The 20,280-nt window shown below is 42.0% G+C and overlaps 1 protein-coding gene across 1 annotated transcript in view; it reads left to right on the top strand.

Annotated features, from left to right (window-relative positions):
- The window catches only part of PKP4 (plakophilin 4), a 46,225-nt gene extending 35,280 nt beyond the window's left edge, over positions 1 to 10,945 (top strand). The window contains exons 12-22 of the mRNA XM_017736016.1: positions 242 to 425; positions 733 to 850; positions 1,328 to 1,519; positions 1,661 to 1,834; positions 2,647 to 2,797; positions 4,844 to 5,039; positions 6,850 to 6,934; positions 7,042 to 7,159; positions 9,137 to 9,268; positions 9,971 to 10,044; positions 10,548 to 10,945. Coding sequence (XP_017591505.1) covers positions 242 to 425; positions 733 to 850; positions 1,328 to 1,519; positions 1,661 to 1,834; positions 2,647 to 2,797; positions 4,844 to 5,039; positions 6,850 to 6,934; positions 7,042 to 7,159; positions 9,137 to 9,268; positions 9,971 to 10,044; positions 10,548 to 10,796 — 1,673 coding nt within the window. The 3' untranslated portion in view covers positions 10,797 to 10,945. The remainder of the gene's footprint in view (positions 1 to 241; positions 426 to 732; positions 851 to 1,327; positions 1,520 to 1,660; positions 1,835 to 2,646; positions 2,798 to 4,843; positions 5,040 to 6,849; positions 6,935 to 7,041; positions 7,160 to 9,136; positions 9,269 to 9,970; positions 10,045 to 10,547) is intronic.
- The last annotated feature ends 9,335 nt before the right edge of the window (positions 10,946 to 20,280 follow it).

The following is a 20,280-nucleotide window of genomic DNA, read 5'->3' as shown; positions in this document are numbered from 1 at the left end:
AGGAATGTCAGGGCAGGCCATCCTTATCACTGGAAAAACAAACCAAACCAAAGCCATGCCCTCCTCCACTGTTCACCTTGTTCACATTGCTTTCCTCCTTTTTGGATGCTGGCTCTCCACGTTCTGCCTGCTCTAGAATCACATCACATATTTAAAGTAATGTCTTTTAAGTTGTCAGTGTTGCTTCATGTTTGTTTGCCAAGTCTCTGCTGACTTTACTGCACTGGAAATGTCTTCTAAGGGGTTCTCTGGAACTTGTCTTCATGTGATGCCGTGAAGATGACAATCATTAGAGATGCTCTGTCCACGCTGACAAACACTGTGATAGTGCCCCACTCGGGATGGAACAGCTCCTCCTTTGATGACGATCATAAAATGAAATTTCAGACTTCCCTCGTTCTGCGCAATACAACAGGATGCCTGAGGTATTTGCCTGTCTAGAATACTTCCTTTTAAAGAGTAATCATGTTATCCAGCAGGCCTTTCTTGTATTGTAATTTTAAAGACAAAGGAATTGTTTTAGTCTATAAATTACAGAGTTCCATCACGTTGGCAGCTTTTCCAATTGCCCTTTTTTTCCTAATAGAAAAATATGAAAATTACCAAGTTAGTCACTAAGAGTCGCTAAACAATTACCAATCAGCTGCATAAAAACCTTCTGCAAACTGTCAATTAAATAATTATCTGTCTGTCCTTGCATACACCATGTTCCTTTGTCATTCCAACCTTCAGGAACCTGAGCTCTGCTGGGGAAGAGGCACGAAAGCAGATGAGATCCTGCGAAGGACTGGTCGATTCACTGCTCTATGTGATCCACACCTGTGTGAACACCTCAGATTATGACAGCAAGGTGTGTGCATGTCTCATCTACAGATATTTTAGTGCTAACCTGTGTGTCTGATCTTGGGGCTTTGTATAGCTCAGCTGGGCATGGTGGTGTCCTTAGCTCAACTGGCATCGCTTCCAACCCTAGGTCACTGAGGCACAGCCAAACTCAGCTGCATAAGACAGGGTCACCTCTTGTTTTCAGCAGTGCTGCAGTATCTGTTTCTTTATAAAACAGTAATAAGCAATAAGCTCTTACACTTTTCATTTTCAGAATACTAAAGAATAAGCCACTATAGCAGAGATCACTCTTATAAATATTGTCAGATTTGAGAGAGATTGCATTTTCCCAGAGAAGCAGCCAAAACACAGCCCAAGGCCAAGCATTAGAGTTTAGCGCTTGTGCTCCCAGCGCCTCTTCTCCTCTACTGAATTGGTTTGGTTTGGCTTGTCTCTGCATGAGGAAGAACTGGTGACATGGTGTCTTTCTGGTTTGGTTCAGACAGTGGAGAACTGTGTGTGCACCTTGAGGAACCTTTCCTACCGCTTGGAACTGGAGGTACCTCAGGCGCGGCTGCTGGGAATCAATGAACTGGATGACTTGTTGGGAAAAGAGTCACCCAGCAAAGACTCAGAGCCAAGCTGCTGGGGGAAAAAAAAGAAGAAGAAAAAAAAAACTTCCCAGGAGGATCAGGTTTGTATTTTCCATGTACTGCAAGTACCTCAGATGGCGTTTGGCTCATGATGGGGGAGGATGTAGCTTAATGAAAACTATCCTGCGTTGAATGAAAATATAGAGGTTTTGTTTGGTTACAAATCTGCATTCCTTTCTCAGTGGGATGGAGTTGGCCCTATCCCAGGATTTTCCAAGTCTCCTAAAGGAGTGGAGATGCTCTGGCACCCATCGGTGGTGAAGCCATACCTGACACTCCTGGCAGAGAGCTCCAACCCAGCCACTCTGGAGGGCTCTGCAGGATCACTCCAGAACCTTTCTGCAGGCAACTGGAAGGTATGGGAATTCCTGCTCCTCCTCCTCTCATTGTACTCCAGCTGTTTTTTCTAGTAAGACCTTGGAATGTGTTTGGATGGACATGCCATTTTCTTGTGTGCATCTGAGCATTCCCATCTTGTCTGTGCATTAGTGCTCATGTGCTGTAGTCATGTTTCCACAGTGAAAAGCCTTGGCAAAGATCAGGGACAACAAGAGCCACATAGAAACTGGCCTTTATTTTAAATAAACAGAAAAAGCTTCTTCCAGTGCCTATCAGATCAGAGCAATCTTCTGGCATCTTCTAGCTGTGAATTCTGGTGGGAAGGTGCTGTTGAAATAAGACCAGGACAAATAAAGCTACCTTATTTCCATATTCCATTATTTATTTCCATCTGTTTTGGCCATTGCATACAATGTGCTACAAAAGCAGCACACGAGAACACTTTATGGTGTCATTTATTTTTCATGGAGAAATTAAAAAACACAGCCAACATTAATTGCTTCCTTTGCTTGCAGCAAGTCAGCTAAGTCTTTTTCAGTTTGACCACTATGAAATTGGTATTACAAAAAAAAAATACAACAAACAAAACCCAAACCCCCTGCTCCCTTTTCAATAATTGTCATCTATTCAGATACTTTCTTTCTTTGTAAGAGGAATGAGTGAACAATGGCAAAGAGCCAGCCCTTTATAATTGTAAAAAAAGCACACATCGAACATGTCATCTTTTATTGGAAATGACCCAAACATGCTTGAGAATTCCAGTCCAGCCCGAGGCTGTTTCAGTCACGGTGCTGTGGTGGATTTGTGGGTAACTGAGGTTCTGTGTCAGTTCGCAGCCTACATCCGCGCTGCCGTGAGGAAGGAGAAGGGGCTGCCCATCCTCGTGGAGCTGCTGAGGATGGACAACGACAGAGTGGTGTCATCTGTGGCAACTGCCTTAAGGAACATGGCCTTAGATGTCCGGAACAAGGAGCTTATCGGTATGTACAGACCGTCCTCCAAGTGAGCACCAGCACCAGGATGTTGGACCGTGGGTGGGAGAATCGAAGGAGAGATTCCGCTGATGGGAACAGCACACTGGATGTTTGTGTCACATCAGTTGTGTCACATAAATGAGTCTTTTTGACAGCAGCAGCTTTCCAGAGCAGTATTGCCATGTTAGTTTGCTGCTGGCCGCCTTTCATGGATGGGAGTCACCTTGGCTCAGCCAAACCAGACAGAAAACCCTCAATGCCAAGTGGGATGGAAACACAGCTCTGCTTCCTTGGAGCTCAGTGCTCACCTACGTGGGGGTGCAGGTCTCTCACGTGTTCCCGGGGGATGGAACAGCTCTGTTGCCACTACAGCAGCGCTTTGTTTAACAATTTTGGACAGGAAGAGGGGGAAGAAATCTTCTCCTGGTGAAGTATTTCCCGGAAAACACAGATATAGAGCAGCTTCTGTGTCTTCGCTGAAATAAGTTATCAACAGGGGTACTTGCTAGAAAAATTTACTGTCTTGTCAATTCTAATATTTAATCCTTTAAGCATTCATCTGTGCCTTTCTCATCTAACATTAAAAAAAAAAAATACCAACAAAACAACAAACAACTTCCCTGCCTTTCCTGCCCTGAGGTTTCTCAGTCTGTTAGTGTTGAATATGCCTCAGCCTCAGGCTGCTGTGGCTTCAGTGAACCCCGCTAACAAATGGCGTGGTATAAAAAAGTCTCATTTTTGTTACAAAAGCGTTTTCTGTGTGTAGACTTGTGGGGTCAGGGATATAACAACTGTTCATAGAGATAGGAGAATCATTATTCTCAAAAAGAAAAATGCAGGTGAACAGATCTTTATCTGTTTCTGAAGCTTCTCCATCTGGGACATTCAGAGCGTGTCTTCCTGCAGTGCAGGTGTCACACATGAGAAATCTGTAGGGAGAATGCTGTTCTATAGCACCAACCCTGTGCAGGTCAGATGCAGGTGAGATTCTCTTGTCAGGATGTTTTTTCCATTCCTGGCAAAACTTTTCAGTTCAGGAATGGTCCTCCACCTGCTCCCTCTCCTTGTCAAAGCTGTACCTCTGAAAGTGTTTCTGGCCTCAGACACACTCTGAAACAGATCATTGTATAAAACATTGGAAGATATGAAGCGAGTTGTGTACCCCATGCTAGAAATCGTCTTTAGGAGCTTTTCTGCCAGTGTGGGAAAGGAACAATGGGCTCACAGGGTCACACTGAAGGAAATGAGAGATGAGGACTCCAACAAATTGCAATGTATGTTGGAACATGCAGCACGTGGCTGAGCTTGCTAAAGGGTAGGCAGTGGCAGGGTATTGCTGCAGACAGCATTGTGGAGATAGTTTTCCAGTGGGTTTCCTTTTGCCTGCAGAATTCCTTTTTGGTTTTTTTCTCTTCTCAGGCACATCATGCAAATAGATAGTGAATGGCTTTGTGCAAAGTTCTTTCATTATTCACTGTTATGTACAAATACATGTCTGCTATAAAATCAATTAATCATTCAATTAACAGTACAGCCTAAACAGGAAAAAAACTTGACCTTGTCTTAGTTACTGTCCCTTGTGTGCAGCTTATCTCTGGCATCAGTCAGCAACTGGAGCCTGACAGAGCTGAGCGCTGACAGGTAGCAAACAAGGTGAACAGAACATCCAGAAGAAAGAATTCCCAGTTACTGTAAGGATTTCCTTAATCCTCCCATAGATGAAGCCCAGCAATGTGCACTGCTCTGTCAATCATAATAAGTAGCCTAACATTTTTCCTTGAACAATCCTGCTTTCTCCAAATAATCGTTGTTTAAAATTGTTCCTCTTTTAGTGCAAAATTCAGCTTCTCACGCTTTTAAGCTAAAAGGAAAAAAAGATTCAAAAATTGACATGTGGTCTCTCTTGACTCTGCGTAAAATGTGAATTCTTGGCAGGTTTTGATACCGTACTTTTCACTGCATTCAGCTGCAGTTTTGTGCTGAGTCCTGCAATTTCCAATCTGAAGGACCAAACTGTGGTTTTGACCTGGTTCTGTGGGTGTGTGTTTCCAGGTAAATACGCGATGCGAGACCTGGTCAATCGGCTCCCAGGAGGCAATGGCCCAAGCATCCTGTCGGACGAGACGGTGGCCGCGATCTGCTGCGCCCTGCACGAGGTCACCAGCAAGAACATGGAGAATGCCAAGGCCCTTGCCGACACCGGTGGGATAGAGAAGCTGGTCAACATAACAAAGGGAAGAGGTGACAGGCAAGTAGGCAGCAAAGGTTGTACCTGAGCTGTTTGTGTCCATTTAAAATGCTTAAGAATGCGGGAAATGGTTTTTTTTGAATGAAAAAAAGATCTGCCTTTGCAGTCTGGGTCTGAGGAGCTGGCAGCTGGAATCTCCCTAGGAGGGAGGAGGTGCCAGTACCACTGTCCTCTGCAGTATTCTCTGTCTCAGGCTTCTGGAGGCTGGTACAGCTGCTCACAGTAACCCTGGTCATGGCACCTGTTCAGGTTAAATGAGTTAAATAGTCACCTCTTAAAAGCCTACAAGACTAATAGGATATTTAGAGCTTTTCCAAATATCTGTGTGGGCACCTTTGTCAGGATGTGTCCCAACAACTGTGAATTGTACCTCATGCAGCCCTTTGGTCAGTGGAAGGAGAATGTGGCCAGGGTCATCCCCTCAAACAGCATTGCCAAGCAATGCTGCCCTCTGTGCCAGAGCTCCAGGGAGGCTGTCAGCCGAGTTCTCTGCTGGCATTGTGGTTGTCTAGTGGAAATGAAACCTGTGAGCATGTGGTGGGCCAGCAGCAGGAGGCCCCAGGACCCTGTGGCTGTGGGATGGGGTAGCAGGAGCCCAGCCCAGAGGTCCTGTGACCACGCTCAGCATCGCTGCTCTCCTCCACAGCAGGGCTGACACCAACCATCTCAGCAAGGCCTCCTGTACAGACCAGGCTGTCACCAATCTTCCCACGGACAGCAGGATGCTGGTGGTACAGTCAGCCCTGCGTGCTGTTCCCAGGTTGGATCTGATGGTAAAGGAGAGGAAGGGATCTCTTCCCAGAGATATGGGACAGTGTGAATTAACCACACCACATTTTTAGCACAGTCTGTGGCTCACAAGGAGCTGGGCTGGCTTTTGAGTGTCCATAGTTTATATCACTTTCTGTGTCCAAGAGACACAGGCTCATTCCAGCTGCAAGTGTGGATGCAGTGGTCTGTTCTACAACCTTGTTGCTCTGTGGAGACATCACGTGAAGTTGCATCTGCACTTACATTTATGGGTAATTTGTTCAGAGTACACTGAACAAATTTAAAATTTTGTGAGCATACTAAGAGTGTTTACTCACTGATTATTGTGTGCATTTTTTCAGTGTTTTCATACAAAAACTATTTGGATGAATCCTCACATTGACAGAAAAGGTCTGTTTAACACAGATGTCCATGCTGTGGCATTTAACATCCAGTCACTACTGAATTACTACTCCCAGCTTACTCCACTTCTCTATGAAAAGATGCCATGATTTTATTTTTAATATTTGGAGCAACTTTCATTGTCTTGCTCTTGAGAGTAGAAAAGTGTTTTCCCAACCAAAGTTTTCAGTAGTGCAGCACAGAACTGAGAACAAGGACTCACTATGAGGATGTCTGGAGGCTTTTAATAGCAGCTTGCTTTTATTTCTTATTCTTTTCCTGCAGTTAGGGGTTTTGTACTGTGGTTTAAAGTCTGAAGTCTCCATTTTTATGAAATGCATCAAATAGAATGTTTCTTTAAATGATTTTTAATTTTTGCTGACACTGACAAGTCACTATTTCAACTATTTTCTCTGTATTCCTCATGTGGGTTACCTGGAGAGAACATTCCAGAATGGAAAGGGAAGCGATTGTCAGGTTGATCAGGTTGTGCCCCATCTCGTGCTGAGGCTGCTGGTTTGGCTGTGCTCACGCTGGTGATGCAGGGTCTGGTTTGCCTCACAGCAGCAGGTTCAGGCTGTTACGAAGCTCAGGAACACTGTTCTTTTGAAGTGGAATTCAGTGGCTTCTAACATTGCCATATTCTTCACTCCCTCAGGTCCTCACTGAAGGTTGTCAAGGCAGCAGCCCAGGTACTGAACACGCTGTGGCAGTACCGAGACCTCCGGAGCATTTACAAAAAGGTAAATTATAAAATTAGCTTACACTGGAAAATGGTGCCACAAAAACTCCTCATTTATTTATAACTTGCAATTTATTCTGATGTATTTTTCTTTTTTCCACTCTGCAGGATGGATGGAATCAAAGTCACTTTATTACACCAGTATCAACACTGGAACGAGAGAGATTCAAATCCCATCCTTCTCTATCCACAGCCAATCAGCAAATGTCACCTGTCATGCAGTCAGGTCAGTCAGGGAGGGTGAAGGGGACCTGCTGTCCCATGTTTTTAACTCAGACAGCCGCTCAGTTTGGTACGAAGCCCATTTAAAACACAGAGGTCAGGCTGTTGCTCCTTGGTGTTTGAGCAAAGTACTTCACGTGCTCTGAGTGCTCCCTGAGCTGTTCCTGCAAAGTGAAATCCTCAGTGAATAGAGCTGGACATCGTTACCAACCACTGCCCTCTTCAAAGCTGCTCCTCCTGCACTGTGTGGGAATTGTGGACATGGCCTCATGGAACATGGGGACCTGGCAGCATAAACAGCAACAGACCCACAGCAAGGAGCCCATTTTCATTCCCAACTATGTCACGTTCCATTAGGATGAGCAATCAAACCCAAAAATTTTACTTTTCTGACTCCTCCTCGTTTTTTTCTCACCTTTGTTTCTTTAATGTCTTCAGTGCTAGTATTTAGATCTTCAAGAGGGCTGATGCAAAACCTACCTGAAGCCTTCTATTTTGTCTTCATTTGGCATTTTATTTTACCCAATTTACTCTTCTAGAGACTCCTAGAGCAGCTCGCTGTTAATACTGAGCAATACCTACCTACTGTGACTGATAAAATTAGTGACCAGTTCCTACAACACTCTTGTTTAAATACTTCTTTACATAAAAGTAACAACCCCCACACTTTCCTTTATGACATGATAGACTTGAAAAACAAGGACTCCACCAGGGAATTATTCTCCTACAGGAAGTAAATGTGTTGTGGCCAGAGTTCCTCTCACCCACCAAGGAAGCAAGTACAGCTTAGGCTCAGGGAATGACTGGATTCTACCCAAGTGTAAAAGGATATTCTGACACCAATTGTCAAATTTCTATCTCAGCACTTTCTCTCCCAGGATATACCAGCAGAACAACTGTGTTACTCCAGTTCTTTGAATGACAAGTAGGAAGTAGATGAGCAGCTCTAACTTAATATTCAGAGGATGTTGTACTTGAAAGAGGGTTTAGTAAAAATTCCTAATAGGAAGTGTCTGCTTTCCTACTCCAGAGCACGACCAAGCCCAAGGGAGTCAGTGGAAGTTGGTGCAAGGCCCACATCCCCAGAGGGGCTGTGCAGCGCCGTGCTGGGCACAGCAGATGCCTGTTGGAACAGATATGCTTGCCCTGAAACAGTTGTTCTTGTTTCAGTCACTTCATTATTAAAACACACATTATTATGTTGACCCATGTCAGAATTTTAACAACATGGCATATTTAGCCATGAATATGCCAGGAAAATACCAGTAATTAAACTATCCATAATAACACAGAATTGTGAGCTATGATGTAATGGACACATCAGTGGAAGAAGATTATCATTGCATTAATATTTTGAAGCAAAATTTCCAGAAATTGTTTTTAAGTACTTTTCTCCCATTGTGGGAGTCTTTCCAAGCCAACGAAGTCCGAGTGGTCTGTAGACCAGAGAGGATTTAGCAGAACAAACTTCCTACAACTGCAGTTGAGATTCAGCTGCTTATTGAGGACCACAAAGTGGTCCCTTGCTGGGATCCCCCCATGGCTGTTGGCCTCCCAGAGCACACCATGCCCAGGACGCACCTGTGTATACAGGGGTCACTGAGGCCAGGCAGGCTGGACAAGTGGCAGGGTGGGCTTAAGTATTCTGTTTAAGTATAACTTAGATAAACCATCAGCATTAGCAGAGTATCATATTCTACCTCTACACGGGTGATGTCCTAGGCACAGTAAGGTCCCATATCTGGGCTGTGAGCATCACAAAAGTCCTGTACCTGCCTGTGAGCACCACAGAGCAATGACCGCCCCTTGCAATCTCTGGTACCTTGCTGGCAACTCTGGGGTGTTCACCCAGGAACAGCTCCAACTGTTCTGTCCTTACCCACCTCCTGGTTGTGAACCCTTGGAGCAGGAAGTGGTGAGTAAGGCTGGGTGTGCAAAAGGCTTTTGTTGTCTATCCTGAGAACATCTCTTTTCCCATCAGTTGGCAGCACGTCCTCATCTCCAGCTTTGTTGGGAATCAGAGAGCCTCGGTCCGAGTACGACAGGACGCACCCTTCTATGCAGTATTACAGTAGCCAGGGCGATGTCATTGCACATAAAGACATCTACACTGGTAAGAGACCAGCTGAGCATCTTTGAACTGCAACAGGGAAATATTCCTTGTGTGAGGAGTTCACAGTCACACACAGACAACTGCATTAGCAGGCTGGTCACTGCCAACTGTTGCTTTCCATTTCCATTCCTTGTATTCCCTGTCTGTGGCACAGGGCAGGGTGTCACCTGGCTCTGCTGTTCTCTGTAAAACTGCCCAGTACCAGAGTAAGCACAGATCCCTTTCTAGGGAGGTGAGAGGCAGTTGGAATTTTTATTTTTATTTAAAATACTAGTACAGAAAATTGTATTATTATGTATATTATATGATGATGATGTTATAAATTTTAATGTGTAGTTGTATATTATTATATTACTAAATTATACCCAGGTTTTATCTTTTCTCTGATCTCTCTTTTCCTTCTTATTATGTCACACAAGTAGCAAACCAATAGATGACAGTGACTAGAGAAGGAAATTCCTTGTTTTAAAGATTTTGAGTCTGTAAAATGAGAAACAGTAACATAAGCCTCTTGGCTTCACTGTAACTGCTGCTGAGGGACTACATTTGCCTTCATTCCGTTATTACATTATATCCTTAGTAGGTACTGAAATCTGCAGATTTAATAGTATGGGTGCTATATAAAAGGCAAGATAAAAACCAATAGACTTACGGCTGAATGAATAAAGACTGAAGTTTATGCATTAAACTTTTTTCTCCCAGGTTCCAGCAAAGCTTCACCAATTTACATCAGTTCCTATTCCTCACCAGCGAGAGAACAGAACCGACGGCTGCAGGTGAGCCCAGAGCTGTGTTTTGGTAGTGCTGCTGCCCAGGCTCAGCAGGGGTTAAGGCAGCTCGGGGCTCTGGGCACGTGCCCTGTTCCAGTGCTCGGAACAGCTCACGGGAGTTGGGTCAGTGCCCTGAGCTGGCAGGGCCTCAGGGCTCCTGGAGCCTGGCTGGTTCTGTATGAATCATGATTTGGCATCTTCTTACAGTGGGATCTAAGGCCTCTTTTCTGTCTTGATGTGGGTTTGGGCTGGTTTTGGTAGGTATGGCCAGGTTCTGTACTTACCACACTTGAGCTCTAAAGCTGTGCACTTTTGGAGAGTTACTCCCTTCCCAGTGACGTGGGAGGAGACATGCAGCAGGCTCAGGAGCATTTCCTCCATTTCCTTGGGTACATTTCTTGGAGATTTGAAACCTGCGTTACTGTCATGGGTAGAGCTGCACTTGGGAAAAGTATTTTCTCTGCTAATTATATTTTTGAAAGTTTATTTTGCTATCATTTTGCCAGCAGCATCAGCAATTGTACTACAGCCAAGAAGATACCACCAGGAAAAACTACGATGGCTACCGATTGTACCTGCAGTCCCCACACAGCTACGAGGACCCTTACTTTGATGATCGAGTTCACTTTCCTGCTACTTCAGATTACACAACACAGTATGGACTGAAATCAACCACCAATTATGTAGACTTTTATTCCACCAGACGATCTTCTTACCGAGCAGAACAGTACCCAGGCTCTCCTGACTCCTGGGTGTAGCAACAGAGAGAAGAAGCCAGCGTGCTTCTCGTCTGGCTTGAGAAGGACTGGAATGGCCCCATGTTGTTTTGGTTATGAAAGTGAAAGAAAAGAAGGAAAAAAGGACGAATTAATTTTTTTTTTTTTTTTTTTTTTTTTTTTTTTTTTTTTTTTTTTTTGAAATGTTGAGACAATGCAGTCCCCACACAGCTACGAGGACCCTTACTTTGATGATCGAGTTCACTTTCCTGCTACTTCAGATTACACAACACAGTATGGACTGAAATCAACCACCAATTATGTAGACTTTTATTCCACCAGACGATCTTCTTACCGAGCAGAACAGTACCCAGGCTCTCCTGACTCCTGGGTGTAGCAACAGAGAGAAGAAGCCAGCGTGCTTCTCGTCTGGCTTGAGAAGGACTGGAATGGCCCCATGTTGTTTTGGTTATGAAAGTGAAAGAAAAGAAGGAAAAAAGGACGAATTAATTTTTTTTTTTTTTTTTTTTTTTTTTTTTTTTTTTTTTTTTTTTTTTTTTTGAGGAATTGTCAGGAGAAAAAGCTGGCAGGGATGGTTTTGCTCTGCTTAGGTGTTAGGTATCATAACTTGTAGCTCCTGTAGTCTGGTGAGGGTGTGGGCGATGTGATGAAAGGTTTGAGAATCGAGTATGATGAATTTGGAAAGTGTGTGTAGGTCAGAGCAAATTAAAGCTGATTTTTTTTATGTGAATAAAAGTCTTGTTCTGATAGTTTGTACAGAAAAAATCCAATGGCTGCCCTTGTTTTATTGCTGTTACTGAATGTCAGGATTGTATGCTACTGCGTCATGTAAATTTCTTCGTTGGTGTAAATATGGAAATGCCACGTTGGTCTCAAGTGCCATCCATTTGTAATGCAGTGTGTCATTGGAAAAGGAATTTGAAACATCATGCACAAAAAAAACCCAAAACCAAGAAATTGTTATGAATTCTAAGAGGAAAATAGCCCAGACTTTAAAAAATGAATAGTGTAATTTTGAAGCACAAAGTCCGGTCCAGTATATCCACATCTCTCCCATTCCCTGCCTACTTCATAAGGAACTTCACTGCCATTTTCTATGCACATGGAATAACAATAAATATGGAAGTCTCATCCATGGAAAGCTGTTCCGTGTTCATTTTTTTCTTATTATTTTCTGTGTATGATATTCAGAAACAAATACCATGAAAATGAAGTCTAATTACATGTTTTTAAGCAGGTGAAATATATCAAAACATTTGGGCCAGCTCTCTCCAGTGGAAATGTCCTGAATATGTCAGGCTGGCAGCCCGAAGTGCTAAATCCAGCACCTTCCTACCACAATTCCTCAGACTTGTGTTTTTACTTTTGGTATGGGCAATCCAAGATATTTCAGATCTCTAGCCTCTTTTCTGTCCATCACTCCTCTACACCTCCCCTTGCTCTCTCAAGGAAATTGAGGTCACCTTGCTGTCCTAGAAATGATAGGCTCCATTCTGACTACATTCTACTTGAATTTCTTTCCAATAAAAATGTTTGATTATTTTAAGTAACTAAATCACAAGCTCTCCTGTGCTATACAGTCTGTTACCTCTACACTGTAACCACCATTATTGCTCTGCATCACTGCATTTTCCTTGGGTTTTCAGGGCTTCCAGTATCCTGAAGAAGGGTTGTGAACACTGGGAAAAGCCTAACAAGTTTTTCTGTCAGAGTAAACAAACTGAAGCGAATCCTTCTCCGCCAAGGACAATACTCAAGCATGCATTCTGTTTGAGTTACTGTATCAAAGACTAGCGCTCACAAAAGGTAACGTAAACATGAATAAACTTTTTGAAAAACAAGGCAAACATGACTTTGTAGCTACAAGTAGATTCCTGTAGCTGTCAAAAACAGTAGGCGAAAAGCTGGGAAAGTTGTCACTGAGATGCACTAGAAAGTTTGTCATTTCCCATCACAGAGTGCAGGGATTCATTTGGGGCCATCAGGTAGAGGTGAGGGAAGGACTTGGTGCTGGCTTCTCCGCTTGGAAACCTCTCCAAACGCTGCCATGGAGATGGGAGAAGTGACCACCTGCCTGGAAGGCAGAAATCAGCAGCAAGGTTCTTCATTTATTTGAAATTGGCATCAAAGTGGTATTTCTTGAGTTCCATTATCCAAAGACATAACTACTTTATTAGAGATTCTAAGTATTTTGTATTGAGATGCATACAATTTACAGGGCATTCACTAGTTTAAAATGCATGCATTTTCAAAAAATACGGAATTTTCTTTTTGCTCTTATTAAGGTTTTTACCCCATTAAAAAAATGTAGTACTTATTTGGCTTGCTTTATGGCATTTTAATTAAGAGTAGAGTTGATAATTACATCACAATTAGACAAAAAAAGGTTGACCTTGTTTCTTCCCCTGGCAGGGAGGTGCCCTTTGCACAAGTGGCCTGCAGGCAGTTGGACAGCCCTGGCCTTGTTGGTTATTCTGCTGCTGCACCTATTGCATTCTTTTGTACCCACTTTGTAGACTAACCACAGAAGCAAGAACTTTCTATTTTTGCCATTTACTAGCACACCTGCCCAGGGAACACTGCCATGCTGGGTCCTGGCCTGTGTTTGGAAGGGCTATGAGCAACATTTCAGCTGTCCACATTAACTTGCCTGCCCTCATTCTGTGGCAGCACTCCCCATATCTCTTTAAATAACGTGTAGGAGTTGAACTGACTTTTCATGTGGTTTGAACAGAAAGAAATGCTTTGAACATAGAAAGAAAACCAAAACCTCAGTATGTTCGACAATGGAATGGGCTGGTACATGTGATGGTATCTCTGAAGAAACTGTTGCATTCTCCTTTTAAAACTCCCGTAAGTACTCCTGTTCCCATACTTGTCCTCACATCCCCCTGTAGAGCTTGCTTGATGAATTCCTCAATTTTTGTTTTCAATGTCACTCTATTTGTTTTTAAACTACGTTCCACAAACAGGGGATAACTGTTGTCTTAATTGTTTGTATGAGCCATGTCACTGAAGATTTAGTGTGCATAGTCATAGTACGCTTGTCACACCAGTAGAAATTGATAGTGCTGTATGAAACAAAGCAGGCATCCCTTGGGGATACTGCAGCAGCAGCATTTATTCAGACATCCAAAGGGCTGGATCAGCTTGTCAGGGTCAGCTGGTTCACTGACCAGCACTAGTCCTAGAGCAGGCCAATGATGTCAGGTACCGTATCTCCTTACTGCTTCAGGGCATCCCAAGTATTAGTAAATATCTTTATACATACCATTTTTTTGTATGAAACATCACCCTCTAGTCTGTTCAATGTTATATGAATTATGCATAAAAGAATAAGACAAGTAGCGGGATATGTAATGAGCTAATTTTCAGCCAGCTCTCAAAGTCAGAAAGATTGTGAAATGAACTATCTGCCTATTCATTGGCAAAAAGCAGTCGCACACTGAGAAGAAACTGATCTCCAATAGGACGAAATTCCAAAGGCCTCTGTCTCATTACAAAAGCCTAACAGCCAAGTTTTACAACTGTGCATTTTAGCACAGTTCATTTGACTAGCCTGGAAGTACTCAAATAACTAAGTAATCCAGAATCTGTCAGTGCAACCCCAGAATGGCCAGGGAGATCCAGGAAACTGGTATCATCATACCACATGAAATGCTGGATTACTGCTGTTGACAATCTACCCACTGTCCAAAACTCAATCCTTGTATACAATAAGTGCTTAATAAGGGAACAAAACATAAGTTCCCTTTATGAGGGAACAAAACAAACAAAAACCAGTTTGGTTTCAAATTCTCCAGCACTCCTATTGATCCAGATCCTATTTAAAGCTGTCACTTATCCAGAGAAGTTACTCTGTTGTTTTAGAAGAGTATTTAGCTAATTTCAAGCATTGCACACTATTATAAACCCATAAAATGAAAGACGGATAAGGTCATTCCTCAATTGTTGAAGAGGCATTTAGTTTGAATTTGTCTAGCTTGCTGATATTATTAAATATTCAGACATGGAAAACAAACACAAAGAATTCTCAATCTTGTAGGTATGTTAACCCTGCTCATGCCTGACATACTAAGGGTGGCAAAGGAAATTCTGTTCCCTTTTCCTTTCACACAACTGCAACCCTCTGCAACATCCATCCTGTTCTACTGTTTACCAGTTACGAATTGTGATGAGGCTCTTCAAAAACACTAAGAAAAACCTCTCTCATCTGTTTTTTTAAGCTTTTCCCATATAACATGAGTAAACTTCTAAGTGCATTTGTTTGAACAAGGTTGAAGATGACCTGTGTTTGAAACCAAACTTGAAACCTAACTACAGTGTTGAGTAGAGCCTCCTGACTGGACAAACTACAAAAATGCAAGTCGCTCTGAAAGGGCTCTCTGTGTCTTTATTTTTTGCAGATCTAGCTGCCATGCAATTTTCCTTGTCTCAGTGATTAACTTCACCTGATCTAAGCGGTTTAAAAAGGATATGCCAGATATGGCGGAGTTAACGAGACCACGCTGCCTGTTTGTTCCAAGGGGACAGAAAGTGTTGTGCAAGGAGCACTATCCTGCTCTGGCGTGAGAGGGACAAAAAGTCTGGCTGTAAATAACAGGACCATCGGGACCATGTTCCTACAGCACTAGAGCTGCTCTCCTGTGATGGGGTCAAAATACTGAAATGAAGATTTCTCTCCAGACAGCACGGACCTGTCTGAGTGGTGCATGGGGTGTGAGAGCTGTGCAGCCCACAAAGCCCGTGTGCTCAGAAGAGCTGTGCAGGGCTGGGACAGCCCACTGAACTTGCCCACTCTGCAGGCCCACAGTGCTGGAGTCGGCTGCACCACGGCCCTCACTGAGCAGCAGCTCATTCATGCTGTGCCTTAGGAGTACAGAACATTTCCTTCTCTCCATAAACACAGTACACACACATCACTTCCTGCCCTTTCCAAGAGCATGTAACCAAGATCAAAAAGAGGGTGTGCTTCCCTAAGAGGGGGAATTCTATTTCTAATATAAACATATATTATTTATACAGCATAGTATCTGTAAGTGCCTGTACACAGTGATCCTACTCTGTAGTCTGACAGAGAAAAGAGAGGAATCTTTATTCCTCTGTGTCCCCTTATTTTCTTCTGAGTGACTAGCACCTCATAAGACAGAAGAACGAACCCACTCTGCAAAACATTGCCTTTGTAAAAGCTAAAGGGACAGCAAACAGAAAGGAGACATAAAGTTACTTACCCTCAACCTCAGCCCTTACCCTCAAAGACAGACTGTATCAAGCTTCCACAACCAACCTACCCATAACTACTGCAGCGACACACACAGAAGAAAAATGGGCATGCGGAAATAATTCTGATTATTCAATTTTAGCCCCTTTGTATAGGTTTTTCTTCAAAGACTATAACTTATAATATTTTCCCCTTGTTTAACTCTCATTTTAATTCCCCTGTGTAAATACAGCAAATATATTTTACCTCCACACAACTACAATGTTATCCCAACCCTGCTACAAATGATAACCAGCCAAACAGGAGCAGAGGCAACTCACAATTCTTTTCCTCCATTTTCCAGCTCACTGACATGTTTTCAATGAATATCCTACAATCATGACTCTTTTAGAAAGCTTCTATTCCAATGGCACTTACTGGAGAATTTGGATCAGTTTCTAACCCCCATGAAAAAGGTACATTTCTTGTTCACAAATGGGTCCAGTATGAAGTTCTGGATGATAAAGAATGACCATTCATTACTGACTGTCACATGCCTCTAGTGGCTCATAACTCTGACAAAAAAAGCTGCTTTTCTGTGCTTGTGTAGAAAAATCAAGAGATGACAAGTGATTGGAGATGACCAGCTCCGAGGAGTTCAACAGCACACAAAATGTAAAAACAGCAAGACACTAAAAGGTATTTTTCTTTCATTTGCTTCCCACTATTTAACTCCTTTCTGAGGGTGAAAGTGCAAACTCGTGATGAACAAGAAAAATTGCAGTGAATTCTCGTGTTTAACCTTTGAGGAAACAAGTGCTGCTGTTATGGTACAACAGAAAGAGTGAAATCTGTGTAAGGCTTCCATACAGCTCAGCATGTTGCAACCTAATTCTTCAGAATTCATTCACTTACTCCACTACCCAGCAGTACTTTTTTAAACATGGAAACTTAGGTGGATAAAACATATGATGACAAAGGTATATCTCTTTAGTCCTTCTGTGAAAAAAAAAAAAATAATCCTATAATTAAAATTAGCCAGTAAGGCTCTTCTGCTTAATGATGTTACCCTTTACCTTCCAGAACCATCATAAAGTGACTGGACACTTCTTTTTCTCTTGTAGTCTGAGAAACAACTGGCATCCAGATCAGAACCAGGACTGGAACTTGTCAGGTTTCCTACAAGAAACAGGCAAGCTTTACAGATGTGAAGCCAGACTTATCCTACAGATTTTGTCACATACATGCTATATGCACTAGAGAACAATTATATCAATACAAACCCCACTGAAAATGTGGCTGCCTTCACTTCTCCTTGCTTTAGACACTTAACACAAATGGTCTCTCTAATGTTACTAACTTTGTGCTGAACTACTATGAAACAGAAAATAAAGCCAAGGGTGGGGGAAATTAAAGCATGTATTAATAAAAAATAAGCCATATACCTGCACCAGAGTATTTGTTGTCTCCATTGGGCTCCTGGAGCATCTAAAACCAGCTGTACTGACTCATCTGAAAAAGGTATTGGCCACCTGACACTGAGCTTAAGAAAACAGCAGTAGTATTTCACCATTCGATTGCCAGATATAAAACCAGTATCAGTTTGTATCAGTAGCTACAATTTAGTAATTCTGACATTTGAAAACAAGCAATACTGGAAATAAGATAGAGAAGGGAAAATACTTCAGAGTCATGAGCAGTAGATTTTAACAACAGAGAGATCTGATTTAAAACATGACACATGAGGAAGGTATTCCATGTGTCTGCGTGCTAACTGCTTGTTTTAGATGTGGACTGTGTCTGGTGTATAATTATACTAATAGCTATTAGCTGGATTAGAACAGACGGTCTTCTTGGGAACATGTTCATTTTTGTACCTGCAAAGCGGCTTTTCAAACTTTGCAATCAGCTAATAACCTGCCTGTAGAATGTAGATTCTAAACAAGAAATTGCCAGGAAATAGGAAGAGTTTCAGAATGCTCAGAGCATCACTCAGGAAAATCTTCTATGACTACTGTCTCTTTATCACAATTAAAATTCTGTGTCTGCCCCCAGGCTTTCACACATCTGCCTCTGTTATGGAGCAAAACACATTCTGAAAAAACGTAGAACCATTACAATATAAATTCATTTTAAATTCAGTCATTCACAGATTACTACCATTAAAATAAATCTATCCCCAGCATCAGATGAACATCTCCGAAGTTTAATATTTGTGTGATTGGGAAATAGGACTGAGGATGGCAGGAAAAGCAGGAGATTTCAACTGCACTATCCCATGGACACAGAAGGATTATTCTCTTGCTCATTCTTCTCACTCAGACAAACCAACTTTTCCAACAGATAAAAAGTCTAAATAAATGAAATCATTAAATAAAATCAGGTTTACAAATCTAAGCTGGTGCTGTGGCATTGTTGAGGTAGCACCAAGGGTTGCCTGTAAAGAATAAGGTGCTCCAACAAGTACTATGTAAATATGGTTTCAATTCACAACAGCTTCTAGTTTAAAGATATAACAAGTGACACAGGTAATGAAGTAAAGAGGGTGGAAGAATAATAAAAAAAGAAATAGTGTATTATATTTAATATGCTAAGAAGTCAACATGAACTTACAATTTCATATTTAAACCAAGTTCCCATGCTTTTTCCAAGAATTCCTAGAACAGATGTACAAATGGCACTAAACCTTATCATTATTGATGCTTTAGGCAGCACCAAAAGCTGTACTACATAACTGCCTTTTGTGGTAAGTAATGGAACTTCACCTCTACAGTCTGTGCAGTTACAAACAGCTCAGGTAAATAAACCGAAAAATCAGTATTTGTCTGCTGAGGCAGAGTAACATGAATATCAAAACCCCTTACTACTGGCCAAGTACTTCAGAGTAGGGTTCTTTTGTTATCTTTCATGTAGATCATTTTATCTGAAATAATTTATTTCCCCAATCAAAATTGCCATCATCCACTTCAGGCTAAATGCTTTTGGGCAGAGACATGAAGCACTATTGACTTTAATATTTGCAAAGTAAGTTGCTTTTCTAGGGAGGAAATTGCTGCATTTCAGAACTATTTCCTGCCTCATACATACAGAATTAACTATCAGAGAGATCTCGTTTAGACTGAATGTCCTTTCATTTTTTCTGCTTTAAAGATCCAAGCCAACAGTAGTCACCCAGAAGGTGGCCGTTGTGCTGTACATCCCTACTGAGTCTATTTTCTCTTCCATTTTTTTAACCTAATTTCCCCTTTCTTCTGATTCCACTTAATCACATCCTATTTTTACATTCCCTCTCTCCTTTTTTTTTAAATTGAGTTGAGATCTACTAATAAGACAATTCAAAATAAATCACGAGACTAACTTTTTTTTTTCCTCTTTCACGTTTTGCTTTCAGAATTCCCTAAAAGAGGTAATTTTTTGTGATTAAATGCTTTAGCATAGCAAAGCAGAACATGTTTACAGCAATCTAGGAAAACCTTTTTGACATTACGCATTATGGTTTCAGCAGCTGCCTGCAGATCAGACCCATGCAGCCCATGGAAGTCCAGGCAGACTGCTCCGCCTCGGCAGAGCCACCCTCCCCGAGGCAGGAACCGTGAGCAGCGTGTCTGTCTGTCTGTCCGCAGCCGTCTCCTTCAGCCGCCAGCACTGCCCTAGAGACAGTGACAGACTACTTTTCGTAGTGTTACTGTGGCTTCGCCCAAAAACTTTGTTGCCGTCCTTCCATGGATCTTACATCCTTCCTGCTCATGCTGTTTCCGTCCTGTATTTATGACGTGACAGGTCATTGATATGTAAGTTACTGTATCTTAGACAAAAATGCAATTTCAGTAAGGTATAGGCAGCAGGAACAGGATAACCAACTCTTGAAGATAAAAATCTTTGAACATAAATAATGTCAGCGATGCATTAGTAACAAAAGACAGTGAAATCGTAAAATAATGTAGAAATAAGAAGTACCATGAGGTATTTTTAATGTTTTCAAGGTTTAAGCAGGTTCTTAAGAAAAATGGGAAGGAGAATCATTTAGATAACTGATGTGGAAAAAAGAAGGTCTTGTGTTAGTATGTAATGACCAGCAGTCTCAAACTGGTTATGATAATACGTCAAGGCTTCAAAATGGAAAGTAAAAAAATTATTTTAAGTATTTTGTTGTGTAAAACGTCAGTGTTTGTTACGGTCGTGGATTTTTTTAAAGAGGGCACGTGAATGCCAATGTTTTGCTTGTCTCAAGCAGATACTATTGATTGAAGAGGGTAAGATTTACCTCACGAAATCCAGTTCTTCGAACTTTTAGCAATGTTTTTA

Source organism: Corvus brachyrhynchos, unplaced genomic scaffold (genome assembly GCF_000691975.1).
Source record: "Corvus brachyrhynchos isolate BGI_N302 unplaced genomic scaffold, ASM69197v1 scaffold45, whole genome shotgun sequence".
Classification (NCBI taxonomy): Eukaryota; Metazoa; Chordata; class Aves; order Passeriformes; family Corvidae; genus Corvus; species Corvus brachyrhynchos.
The sequence above is the reverse complement of the archived record's forward strand: the minus strand, read 5'-3'. Positions and strand labels throughout refer to the sequence as shown.